A 13,205-nucleotide genomic window follows, 5' to 3' on the forward strand; every position below is an offset into this window, starting at 1 on the left:
TCATGGTCAGCTAGGGAACGTGACAGCGTACAACTTCCCAGCAAAAAGAACTAATTTCCTACCAACCAATTAAGAGATCTATTTGGGGCAACGAACATTTTTCCTTCTTTGTGAACATCCCTCTTTCTACAGCCCACTCGCACTACACCTCCGGAACAAAGTATTGGATATGTAAACAATTGTACTAGACAGTGACTATATTAAACATATCAATTATGCGGTATAAGTTGACACACCAAGGATCAGTAGATAGATGCCTAAAAGAAGGAATTAACTAATAAGCTCCATCTTAGTCTCCGTCCAACACATCATATCGGAAAAATCAGATGGATACAATTTTACAACCAGGCGCAGCACCAACTTTAGACACAAATCTGTATAACATCTCATGCGATGAACTAATAGAAAAATGAGGCAGCACCAAGAATGAGCAAGTACTTGTACCTTTAGTATAAGTAAGAGGAATCAATCAGGGTTGAGCAATGAATTCGGTTTCTCCAACTATTGCAGCTAACGAGCCTGGAAGTAAGCCAGTTGTAGGCAGCGGGAAGATGGATATAAAAGATAGAGATGTAAACACAAACAATTTCGCGTGTTTCAAAAGCCATTGCTCTTTATCGGCCTTTCAGTGCAGCAAAGCGAGCAGCCAAATCATCATAATCAGGTAACTTGGGATGCACATGCCGAGCCTGGCCATCTGGATGAAAGGACTTTGCACGGGTAAAAACCTTTTTGGCCTCTGATTGAGTCGTTTCTTGACGAGGCAAAGATATAGATCTAGTGGTGGTTGGTATGACATCTGCGTTCGAATCATGCCCATCTCTCATTCGATCATGAGAAGATTCACCACTACCATTACTTATCTGATGAGATGGATGTGCTTGAGAGCCTTTTCTCATATTTCCACCGCCATAGGTTGATGGTTTCTTACTGTAATGTAGCAAAAGTTTATCAATCATTCTCTCTTCTTCATCTTTTTGAGAATGCTCATCATCAAACAAAATCTGCAAGCCCTTTCGCGAACTGTCCCTTCTCCTGCTACTGGAACTTCTTTTTACAGCTACAGCATCTTCAACATGAGCCATGTCATCATGATTGGAAGATGATTTGTGTTGCTTCCTCCTAATTGATCTTGGTTTTGGCAAGGCTATTTTATCATCCTGATAATATTGATCTTCGCGATGACGTTGACTTCTTACTCTGCCAGGCCCAATATTTTGTCCCTCATGGCCAGGATTATATGGCCCCATCTGAATCCTGTTAGATCCATTCTCTGAAGGTTCTGTAGAATGCCCATCACTGCAAGGACCTGCTAGCTCAGACTTTCTACTAGGTCTGTTTTTATGGTCTTTAGGTTTAACATATGGAGGGATGAGGTTGCTCTTTGATTTTATGTACGGTGGAGGAAGTAGAGCATTCTGGTAGGATTTTGAACTGTCTACATCTTCCTGTTGAACTTTTCTCTTTGAGTTTGCCATATTCTTCTCCCTGACTTGCTCATGGGCAACTGACATATCCTCATTCCTTCCTGGAAATCCCCCACAACTTGAACGCATTTCTGATTTTCCATGAGATGGAGCATCCGAGCTCTCCCCATCATGCATACTAGTGGAACCATCATCCTGACCTGAATATCCACCACTGAAATCGTCTAGCCCTTTCCTACGTGATGAAGTGCCTGCTTTTACAGCTTTGAACAAAGTTTCATCCTTTTTCCATGATAATTCATGTTTGTCCACCATCACTTCTTGCCTTCGCTCAAATAAAAGGTCATTTCTGACTTGTCTTGGAGTACTCTCTCCTTTCTTGGTTGGTGATATGTGTCTATCAGTGCCACTTCCCAACCTTCCTCTGAAATGGAGGTTCAACTGTTCTCTTGAATCCTTATCCTCTCTACCATTGCGCATTCCGTGCCCATCATTAATTAGACCACGTGGGTCTTTAGGTGAAACATCATACCCATCAGATGTTGCAACAGCAACAGCAACACCTTCTCTTCTTGAATCTGTATCCTCTCTGTATTTATGAATTCTATGGCTACCATGACTAAGAGCACGTGTTTTTTCAGGTAAAACATCATACCTATCATATTTTGCTACAACTCCATGTCCATCTCCCCTTTCTGATTCCTTAGTACCCCTGCGGTTGTGCATTCTCTGGCCATCATTACTTAGACCACATTTTTCTTCAGGTGAAACATCATATTTTGCAACATTAGTACTTCCATCTTCTCTTCTTGAACGCTTACCCTCTCCAGCACTCTGCATTTTCTGGCCACCATTAGTATGATCATGTGTTTCTTTAAGTGAAACATCATGTCCATCAGATTTTGCAACATTTCCATTGCCATTAAGAAGATTAAGTTCTTCAGCAGCAACAGGGAAGTTTCCATGTTTATTTGGTTTGGCCTGGAAGACATCAGCCACAGAAAACACAATCAGTTTATATATAATTGTCTTTCTTTCATCCTTCTTTGGAAGATGTAGCGGGATACCAAATTTTGTGGAAAACAAAAATAAAGAAAGAAAGCCCATTCATTTAGTTTTCCCTGCTAGGTAGGATGCTGCTTTTAAAAGAATTAACATTTTAAGTCTTTCTTCCCCATCTCATTTCAATGAGTGACATACCTGTACTAGTGTAGGTGGATCAGCCATCCTCTGCTCAAAGCCCCCAGAATTCCAATTTATTGAAAACTCTGATGCTATATCTTTCAGTAACTGGAGTCTCTTCTCCATGGCAGGAGGCTTTGAAGACAATATCTCAACAAACTATATCATTCAGAAATCAAGCTGTCAGGCACAAAACTAGAGCTCTGAAACTAAAACGTCCCAACTAATTGCCGAGAATAACCTTTTGATTAACAAAACATTCTAGAGTACTTCCATATCTCTCCTGAAATAGATTCCTGAGATCTCGCAATTCAGGCAAATCAGAAAATCTTGCTGCTGCAAACATCAGAGAAGCCACAGGCTCCCTGCACTCTTCTGGGCACTCTCTGGGAAGAAAACAATTCGGAAGAAGATTGTAAATACTTGAGATTTATTATATTAAAAAAATAAGAAGACGAAGAAAAAGAAGAGTAGAACTTCATAAGATAAAAGCCTGAAAACGTTGTCTCTTTATTACATGATACCCTTCAGATTGAACTTCCCCGACACGAGGATTGAGACATCTGATGCTCATGCACACAACATTAATTGTTCAAAATCGCCAATATTGACAGTTTAGAAGCATTCAATTCTTTGGACCACTGGTCTTGTCAATTACATTGGTTCTAAAAAAAATAGTACATACAAATATACCTGAAAACAAGTTCTTATACGGGTATTTAAAAGTGAATATCTATATATCCAATGAATCATCTCCATCAAATGGTCCGTATCAAACAAATGCTACTGTGTTCAGGTATCTCAATGGGAAGAATGTATAGAGAATTTTAAGCTTGACCAGGACACAAAGCTAGGATGTTTTGACCTTGAATAAGATGTAATAAATGCAGAAGCTCCAGGAAAAGACATATCACCACATACGACATTTTTACTAACAAACTACATTTCTGAAGGTGATCCTGAAATTATGATTTTAACGTTTAACAAAAAAGTAGTATGGAGTTTTCACCAAGTCACTGACCTTTTTTGTACCAAATGAGTATACATGCACTATTGTTTTTATTTTGAAACTCTGCCTTAATCCATCTGGCACTTAAAATTGGTCTGTGCTCAATTGGCTAGGATGTTTTGTTTAGCTAATCAAGTACATATATAGTCCTCCTAAATACTGTGAATTGGTTCAATGACTGCTGCAACCACGTTATATCAACTTAAATGAGAAGCCCATTAAGGTGATAATGCATCTTTCTTCTGCCAAAATATTGCCTATGGGCCATTGCCTCATTATGTACTTTCAACTTTCTTTTCTTCTCCTCACTGTAAAGTATAAAACCATCTATTTGTGTCATTCAAATTATAAAGCTTTAACCAAACTAAAGATTGGTCCCACTAGTGAGCTTCAGAAGCAATCAAATGAGTCATCCGGTGATTAGGAAATGAGAACAATTCACAGCATTAGCAAATTACAAAGCATTAAAAAGAAGCATCTTCCAAGAATAGGAGACCAGAGATCCTAATCATTCCTGGTAACTTCCTATCAAAGAGAGAAAAAGCAATATTCCTCTTAATCCTAATACAAGAAAAGGACACTTCTGTACCACCTAAGTACCAGTTAAATGACACGAGATGATACCATTAAAGTAAGTGCGCATGAAGTGCAAATCATGTATCAACGAAAGCGCATTGGCATGTTTGTTTCTTTTGCGTAACTCTAATCTATGCAAAGTTGCAGCAGGAAAGTTTTGCCAGAACATTGATGAGTGCATATACAGCCTGATCAAAATCAAATCCTAGCACTAAATTATAAAATCTCTGCTGCTGCACTTTATAGCTGCCCATAATATTCTAGCCTGTGATCATATATCCCCAACACAATGGATTTTTCTTTTAAATTTAAGATGTAAGCTACAAAACCAAGCAAATGCACATACTATATCAAAGACAACATCCAATTTGTAAAGACAGCAGGAACTGCAATAAATTCTAGTGAATTTCAAGCTCTCGTTCATATGACAAAAACTGCAGATTGTAGCACAGTTTCTTTTGCATGCTTAGGGCAGAGAAGTTTAGCTGATACCTTTGCTTTTGCATGCTCAAAAGCTGCTTCAGAATATATTCGCACGTGTATTCAATGAAATCATAACAGGACAAAAGGTTGAGTCCAGCAAGAAATTCTTCTGTCTGTATCATCTCATCAAAAGGAAAACACTTGTGTCAACTCATTTTAAGTAACTGGGAAATATCTGATGATACATCAGACCCATAACCAACTGATTTTACTATATACTCTGCATGGTATAAGAAAAGATCAGTTGTTTGTAAGAGATATGCTTAGAAGTTCACTAATTCATGCAATAACAAATGGATTCACTGTGCCCAAGTTGCAAGAAAGACAGCAATCAGATCAACCCATTAGATACAAATGCAATCTCTAACTCTAATTTACCAGATAACCATAATTAAAGGATTATTGGAAGAGTTGTGACATGAAATTCAGATGAGAAACTTGGATTGTTGCTCTAGAAAATTGAACTACTGGATAACGGGGATAAATATCTGTTACTCCTTACTTCATTTCACCATAATCTCACATGCAAAAATTCATTATACATCAATCCTTGGTAGAGGCACTGCTTGTTGAAGTAATAAACTCTGACAAAAACCACTTCAAGAAGTAACAATATCCCTTTCTAAATTTGAACACAATACTTAAGCATGCAGTGTGACTTTTAGAATGGGACAGTATCCACCAAAAAAATTTCAAGTTGAATGCCAGTGTACTTGCGTCATATAATTAACCGATCCATCTCCTTTCAGATTATGCAGTAAAGCATGAATTAATATGGTAAGCAGCAACACAATTGAAATTCTTGAATATCATGAAAAACTTGCAAGAAGTACAAGTTTTGAATGTACAGATGGATAAACCATTTGCTAGATTTCCCAATTCATGCATAGGTCTACCCTTGTGGGCAAAAACAAACAATGTTGGATTGTATGCAATGCTGACATGTATAGCTAAGTAGTTTCAAGATCTTGGTCCACTTGTTTGCATAACTTTGGCAACATTGAGCTACTAAATAACTGGTTATCATTAGTCTATTGCATTGATTGCATTGTAAATGAGGTATGCCCCCCATGTTAGCTTGTTGGCAGAGCAAAGCATCTGCACATCATCCCTTTAAATCTCAAAATTGACATATTTTATGAGCAGTACTTAATTTCACGGCTTCGTCCTTGGAGCAGCAGAATCATCCTCATTAGATCAGGACTCGCATTATGCGGCTAAGGAAACCATACAAGAGGCATGCTTTCCAGTAAGCAACTAAACTGTACCTATTTAGCCACGACTTGGCAACTTCATCTGATTACATCACACAAGTCAAGTGTTTACTTCGATTAGCAGCCTTCATATTGTGTTTTAGATACAATTTATCACACACAATCAATTTAACTGAACCTAATACAGAAACAATCCACCAAAAGAAAAGAAACCACAAATTGCATGTTTTTCTAAGAAAGGTGAAACAAAATTGAATCCTGATATCCTAATTTCGTTCTTCAAAAACAAGGATGCGGCCAAAACAATAGACACTGCACAAATTTTACAACGTAACCGCAAGAAATTCAAATTTTTTAATTGACTCCAAGAGAACCAAAAAAAAAAAATTTACAAGTCAATCTGAATATACCCTGATAATAAACAAAGAGCAATTTCAGATTTCCAACATCAACTAATCCCTCCTCCAAATTCATAAATCATCTTTCAAACTAATGCTTGATCAAACAACAAATGAAGTTCCAATGAAAGAAAAAATAATCAACCAAATTTATGCTATTACGAAAATAAGTAAACATGAGAATAAAAGGTACAAAAAAGTATTACCCGTCCATAGGCATTGATATCGAGACCGTTAGCAAGCAGGTTGGCAAGATCCTCCTTCAAAAACCTCTGCTTCGCCTCCGCTCTCTTCCTCACCACTTCGATCCTCGTCCGAGTTGCCTTCATTAGCGATTTACTTCACACACAAAAAGAAAAAAAAAACAAATAAAAAATACTTAACTAAAACGCGCATTAATAAAAAATCGATAAACGTCACCTATAAAAACATATAACATTTTCTGAAACCTCAGCTCATTGCTATGAATACTGATAGAGATCGGATTGAAGGTAAGGGAACACATACCATTTGGAGCTGAAGCCACGGTTTAGTAAACCGTCAAGCATCTTCAAATCGATTATAAGATTAATTTCAACTTTTTTTTTTCTGAGAATGGGAAATGAGAAGTGATTTAGCAATTGGCAGCAGTATTTAAACTGAATAGGTGCAATAGAAGAACCAGCGGTTTTTGAGTTTTAACGTATAAGGAAAATCAAGTAGTAATAGTAGTAAGCAGATCCGCCATTATCGTTCAGTAGTCAGTAGTATTAGTAGCTGTATGAAAAAGTGAACTTTTTTTTAAAAAAAATTCCTCTCCGTCGTTCTTCGTTTTGTGTTTTTTACCTCAACAGAGAGCATAAGAAAAGAGTAATGGTAGTGAGTCGGGTGGGGCAGGACAGCGAGGGAAAGTCACATGGATGCTGGATGATGGACGGATGGCTTTTTCCGCATGACAACGTGGTCAAGAGAGTCAACCCATTTCAAATTCTCATGTTTCCGTTATTATTCTATTTCTGTTTCTCTTTTTTTTAAGAAGAAAATTCATATAGAGAGAGTTTGGATGCACATTTCTCAATCAACTCTTTTTATCTCAAAAAATGTTATGGTATATTTTTCTACAAAAATTTTTAAAATAGCAATTCAAACCGAGTCTGAATCTATTTCACATTTCCTTATATCATTTTCATAGAGATATTTTTAAGGGTGGCAATGAAACAGAGTTGAGGTGGAAGAAAAATCCCCTACCCCCGTTCCATTGTCAAATAATTTCTCTTATCCCTTATCACATCCCCGCCTTGTCTCATCCCACGACTCGTTGTCAAATAAATATAGTAGAATTCTTTTCGAAAAGTAAAATATAAAGGGAGAAGATTTCAATAAATATCCTAGTTTGAACTTTAAACAATTGAACTTGATAAAGACGAAAATGTATAAAATCGTGAAATGTGTTGGTTATCTTAGATTTATGACAAAGGAAAAAAACAGAGAATTGACAAACTAATTTGATTTTTTTTAATACTATAGGAAATTGTTTTGCTTGTGAAAGTTGATGTAACTTTTTTTTCCCTAAGCTGACATAATTTTTTTTTTTTAACTCAAACCATAAAAACACTGTAAAGGGATAGTGGCAATACAAAGAATTTGAACATAATGAGAAAAAGGAGGGCCACTAGAGCAAACAAAATGCACCATACTCGAATACAACTGTTTGGGTGCTTCGTCTTTTTGCCAAGTCCAAAATTTCATTCTTGATTGTCCAGGGGAGATTATTTGGGAAAAAATGATTTAAAATGACATTATAGCATTTTTTTTTTGCGATGTAATATATATAAAATAAAAATTACATTAATAATACGAACATAATAACATTTGAAATTCTTTTTTTTTTTTTTTTCAAATTATAGCATCCAAACGGAATATTACCACATCCGAATTGTTTGTGAAGTGTTGTTCATTTTATGTTCCATGCTCAAAGTAGAATAATTCCCTTTCAACCAGACCGAAAAGACAAAAATTTCTTAAACAAATGGTTTTATTTTTGACTGAACCACTAACTGAAATGGAATGGTTCAATAATGGATATTACTAGCAACTGACTTCAGTTGGGAAGCGTCCAGTTAGGTATACCTTCTCACCCTTTGTCCCAAAACTTTGGCTATGCTTATGATTAGATGCGAAGACTCTGACAAAACTGGTTGGTTGGTTAGGTAATAATCTAACACCAATGTGTATGCGGAACTCAATCCACTTATCATAAATTAATCTACATACATTTACCCGCTGCTGTTCCATTGGCGTTGAGCCCGCTACAGGCTGATAGGAGTAGACAGAGAAATGAGAAGCATTGACATAAATAGAACGCGTGCCATTTTTTCTTCGTTCGAAAGAATGAAGTTCGTGCAAGTGCTAAGGGTTCTTGATCCAAAAACCTTGCGGGAAAATCAGGAATTCTTGACCCCTACTTGATTCATTAGAAGGACAGTAGTATTGTTACACGAGGACGTGGATCATTAACCTCTAGCTAAAATTAAACCTAATAATTAATTTACCATCTTCGCATTTGAATCCGTACAGCAGCATTTGCATTTGCATTTGCATTTGAATCCAGGAGGCTCAAAAGAGTGTGAATGCACAAACGAACTAGAAAACGGAGGTCCTAGCAGAACTAACAGAATGCAGAGTAGTTAAAACTTTTTCTGAAATAAACACAGAGAACCTGCTTTCCTTCGTCTTCTGCTGGCAAATAGACGGATGAAATTCGGGAAGCACTCGAAATTATCAGATGGAGCTTTACAGTTTACACGCTACTAATTAGAAGAATACATTGTGGGCTCAAAATATCTCAAAAAGATAAAAATATAATTATGAACTAACAAAATAGATGCAACCTAAGTAACCAATTTTCACATTGAACCCCCAGGAAAGCGGCGGGCAGAATAACTGATGCGACTTGTAAAATCAGTAGTGTCCCAGTTCCCTTCCCGGGATTTATTTTATTCTCACAAAGCATGAGAGACTAAAAGCAAAAAAGAAGGATTTGTGAAGCTAGAGAAGGTGGAAATACTACTACCATCGACAATCCGGTTACGCCAAACATCTCAAGAAATTAATTAGTACATTAAACAGAAGATTGTCACGGTCAAACAACTCTTGCCTAACCAATCTATTCAGCGAGTCGTTCTCAGGAAGAAGATCGCCGTAATAGAGCATGGTTGTAATTGAAGCGGCCGGCTGCGCCACCAATGATTTCACGAGTCTAACCAGCGACCGGAACATCAGCGCTGCAAGAAACTGCAGTAAGGAGCAAAAAAGTTTCAAATTAGAAATTTTAAAAGCACAAACTTTTATCCGTCAGGAGAGCAGATACTAATCTACAGGAAAAGGACGACTAGACGTTAATTCTGATGATTGAGGAGTAGAGTGAAAAAGCAAGCATACCATAGTAAGGAACAGCGCCAAAACTAAGTATAGAGTTTGGTGTTTGATGGATTTTATTCTGTTCAAATGGGTTTTCAGCGGACATTCAGACCTACCGGTCCATGCTTTGCCTTAGTAAATGCTGACAGATGAAGCTATTCAAGGCATTGGAAAAGTAATGCTGTAATACCGCGAAAAGCATATTAAGGCCAGTAAATGCGAATTACAAATGGTAGTTGCCCTTGAACAAGGGAACTGGCAGGAAGTACGAATGTCAGTTATGCTGTGGATGGCTCCAAGATGGAAGTGCACAGGATTTTCCCACAAGTGCTGAAAGTCAGAGTAAGTTAGCTGAGATATATTACCGATTGGGAATCATGGCAAGAGAAAATTTGAAAAACTTTAATAGGCATTACAAGCTAGAAGGTGCAAGGCAACATGAGCAATTACACCAGCTAAAATAGGAACAGCAATCGTTTGTCAGCCTTTGGACTTATGGTTTTGACTTCCCTAAAAAGCGCCTCCGTGCTATTGATAGCCTAGATTTAGCAACTCTGCCCTGCTCCTCATCACTATCCTCGCTATCTAACACAATCACTGAATATGCGTTACATGATGGAGAAGTTTCTTCCTGTTTATTCATCTCCCCCAAGAACATTGCTCTACAATCTTGCTTGGGTCGCTCAAGCTGCTGCTTCTCATCATAGCAGCTCTCAGGTTGCTCAGAAGGAATCTTAGATGGTCTCAAAGACTGCATTTCAAACTGGTTATTGATATTAATGCTCGAGTCACCAAGAGGTTTCAATGGCTGTCCCTGCACTGTCCTGGACAACTTGTTAGGTAAGTATGTGGTGTGGTTCTCCATGCCCCTCTCATTACAATGACCAGTTTCTGATGCCTCTGACAAACTGGAGGATATTGTACGATTCTTGCTCTCCCATGCAATGTTGAAGCTTGAATTTGGGTCCAGGTTCTCTATGTTATCCTTTTGCTGACCTTGATACGAACTTAACTTCCAGAGAGCAGACTTCCTGCCGGCCAAACCTAGCTTCCTTTGTTTTATCCTGGTGAAGTCATTAGCATCTCCATTAACAATTTGACCATGTTGTTCTCTGCCATCATGTTTAATCGTTTGGGCCAATCCAAAGTTTTTGTGCAACTCACGAGAGTGAAACTGAATGTCAGACTGCTGAGGAACAGAAAGTAGCTTCTCATCATCATCCCCAGTTCCTTGGTTTGAGTCAAGAGACTCTAGGAATGGCTTCTTCTCCAACTTGGTTTCTGTGCTGTTACTTTTTGAAATACCATCACCATCTTTATTTTTATTCTGAGAATACAAATCAGGCTGCTCCAAGGGCCCAGATTTCGAAGAAGATGTTATCAAGCTTTTGCATTCTGAAGTGGCTGAACACTCATTTGACACCACACGGATCACGTGATTATCATGCTTCACAACAGAAGGTTCGAGTGACAGTTTCTTCCTCGTTCTAGGTGGCTCTTGATGAGTTTGGTTATGATCATTGGATGTTATCATTGAATCTTTTTTCAATCCTTTAAGTTCCAGCAGTTTTTCATGGAGATGGCTACTTGGGGCCTGATTTACACCCTTTCCTTCATTACTTCTTTGATCTAACTCTGAAGACTCCAATGACAACTTCCTGCTGATTCCACATAATCTCTTGTGCCCGACTTCATACTCGTCAACTCTTTTTTCCTTGACTGATGTATCCATTCCTTCATTAACTTCTGCCTGCATAAAGCGTGTATGAGTACCTAATCAGAAACTCACAGATATGGAGATGCTAGAGCAGAAAACTTACTAGTTGGATGCTTGGCTTCAGGACAGCCTGAGAACCTTGCCCTCTACCAGCAATTTCACTTTCACCAATCCTGGTATACTTTTCAGTCAAGGATCTTGCCTTCTGATCAAAAGCTTGTCTATTATATTTGTACTCCTGGCTCTGTACGTTAATCAGAACAAATTACAGAACTAGGTAACCTGCTCACAACGAGCATTTTCCACAGCAATTGAAAGTGTGATTACTCACAGCTTCATGCATCAGGCCATCATCAGGATTTGGTTCACTCAATAACAACCCGATGCTTGTTAAGACAGTTGAGATGTTCAGAGATGGTTGCCATGCACCCTGCAAAATTGAAAGCCACATCACCAGCCAAGCAAATTAAACTATAATGCTTTTCAATAATCTGCCTGTAGGAGAGAAAACTAAGGGCACATGGTCCACCAAAGTCAGCAAACAGAGGGCAGGGTCTAAGAAGCATCTAGTATCATCAATTAGGCCGCTAACAAAGATCCCTCCCGAAGAGCCAGATAATACATATTGCCTTTTTTTAAGATGCTATTCCTCAAGTTGTAGTTAAAATGATGTGAGGAAACATGAGAATATTGTCAACTGGTGATAATACACAAAAAGTCAGGTGCTATAATTTGGACATCTCCATGATTGTGCCTGAGGAACCTTTGGATGCAAACATTGATCAACCTAATGAAACAATACGTTTGAGTGCTTTTTGAGGAAATGAATTATTCCGACATAGAACGAGAAAATTAAGCATTAAGAAATGAATAGGGCTATAAAATTGGTGTCCAGTTTTTGTGACCCACGCATTCTGGCATCATTTCAATTTTTAGAACTCTATGCAGAAGTCGAGAATTGAGATATCTTTAAAGAACTGAGGGATGCAAATAAAACTGGAAAAACCTTGGGAGGAAGATTGAGGATATCCAGGCAAATGCGGCCTCCGTTGTCAATGTTGGGATGATATATTGGGGTGGCAAAGGTCACCATAGGAGGCTGAAATGGGTACCTAGGCACGACAAGGAATAGTCTCAATCTAAATTATCGCCGGTGACGGAATTTATCCATATATAAAAGAGAAAGAATATCACAATCCACCAAAAAGAAGGGGGATAAAAGTAAGAAAAGTAATACCTATCAGGTATTTGAATCTTTAACCTAAAGACCCCTTTAGCATAAACAGTCCCTTCTGGGCCTTCAATCTCTGTACAAATACACCATGTTAAGTGGATCAATGCAAACGTAGATGCAAGTGAAAGTAGCAATGATAGTATGCATAAAGACATAATTGCGGAAGACTTACGGGCATCGATGGATGTAAGAGAAGGGGCGGAGGAGGAGGAGAGGGAAGGGAAAGAGGCGCCGGGAGGTGGGTCGGTGAGGAGTAACTTGAGCTCTTTCTGCATCCGGAGATTGAGTCTTGCTGCTTGTACCTGTGCCATTCCTTTTCTCGATTTTTTTTTTGGAATGAGTCCTTCCCTGCTTATTGTTTCCTATGGGTAAGGTTTGATCTTTCTGGCAATTACCAATGCCATAGAAGATGATTGAAGAGGAAAGGGTGTAAAAGTAAAACCGCAAACTGCTGAGAGGGGAATGCGAAGGTGAAAAGCGCGCGGTTTGCCCGAAATTTAAACCCAAAAAGAGCGACACGGTGCATTTGGACCCAAACGAAAATGAGAGCCAAATGTCCAGTCCAA

The 13,205-nt window shown here is 38.3% G+C and overlaps 2 protein-coding genes across 3 annotated transcripts; both read right to left on the bottom strand.

The window, feature by feature from the left end:
• Positions 1-170: 170 nt before the first annotated feature.
• On the bottom strand, positions 171-7,119 carry LOC113692658 (uncharacterized). The gene is made up of 6 exons (XM_027211126.2): positions 6,797-7,119; positions 6,496-6,628; positions 4,687-4,790; positions 2,851-2,995; positions 2,628-2,768; positions 171-2,408 (listed from the first exon to the last, which is right to left on the bottom strand). The coding sequence occupies exons 1-6, from the start codon at positions 6,835-6,837 to the stop codon at positions 615-617; spliced, it is 2,358 nt and encodes a 785-aa protein (XP_027066927.1). The 5' UTR covers positions 6,838-7,119; the 3' UTR covers positions 171-614.
• Positions 7,120-9,021: 1,902 nt separating this feature from the next.
• Positions 9,022-13,180, bottom strand: LOC140008418 (uncharacterized). Of its 2 annotated transcripts, XR_011815800.1 has the most exons (8): positions 12,812-13,180; positions 12,643-12,712; positions 12,412-12,517; positions 11,737-11,835; positions 11,509-11,649; positions 10,105-11,438; positions 9,710-10,018; positions 9,022-9,562 (listed from the first exon to the last, which is right to left on the bottom strand). XR_011815800.1 is itself a non-coding variant. In XM_072052674.1 (6 exons), exons 1-6 carry the CDS (start codon positions 12,948-12,950, stop codon positions 10,182-10,184), a joined length of 1,812 nt encoding a protein of 603 aa, XP_071908775.1. In that variant the 5' UTR covers positions 12,951-13,180; the 3' UTR covers positions 10,080-10,181. The 2 variants fall into 2 exon arrangements, 1 of the variants encoding a protein (XP_071908775.1); XM_072052674.1 differs by lacking the exons at positions 9,022-9,562; positions 9,710-10,018 and having other exon boundaries at positions 10,080-11,438.
• Between the last annotated feature and the right edge of the window lie 25 nt (positions 13,181-13,205).

This window comes from Coffea arabica, chromosome 6c, assembly GCF_036785885.1.
Source record: "Coffea arabica cultivar ET-39 chromosome 6c, Coffea Arabica ET-39 HiFi, whole genome shotgun sequence".
NCBI classification, from domain to species: domain Eukaryota; kingdom Viridiplantae; phylum Streptophyta; class Magnoliopsida; order Gentianales; family Rubiaceae; genus Coffea; species Coffea arabica.

What these genes read in the sequence shown, in the direction of transcription:
- LOC113692658 (XM_027211126.2), bottom strand. Translation starts at nt 6,837, where the DNA reads ATGCTTGACGGTTTACTAAACCGTGGCTTCAGCTCCAAATG. An exon ending in CGTGGCTTCAGCTCCAAATG is followed by an intron (nt 6,629 to 6,796) that starts GTATGTGTTCCC and finishes TTGTGTGTGAAG; the next exon opens with TAAATCGCTAATGAAGGCAA. An exon ending in TTGAGCATGCAAAAGCAAAG is followed by an intron (nt 2,996 to 4,686) that starts GTATCAGCTAAA and finishes TTTTCTTCCCAG; the next exon opens with AGAGTGCCCAGAAGAGTGCA.
- LOC140008418 (XM_072052674.1), bottom strand. Translation starts at nt 12,950, where the DNA reads ATGGCACAGGTACAAGCAGCAAGACTCAATCTCCGGATGCAGAAAGAG. An exon ending in TCTTACATCCATCGATGCCC is followed by an intron (nt 12,713 to 12,811) that starts GTAAGTCTTCCG and finishes GTATTTGTACAG; the next exon opens with AGATTGAAGGCCCAGAAGGG. An exon ending in TGAAGCCAAGCATCCAACTA is followed by an intron (nt 11,439 to 11,508) that starts GTAAGTTTTCTG and finishes CGCTTTATGCAG; the next exon opens with GCAGAAGTTAATGAAGGAAT.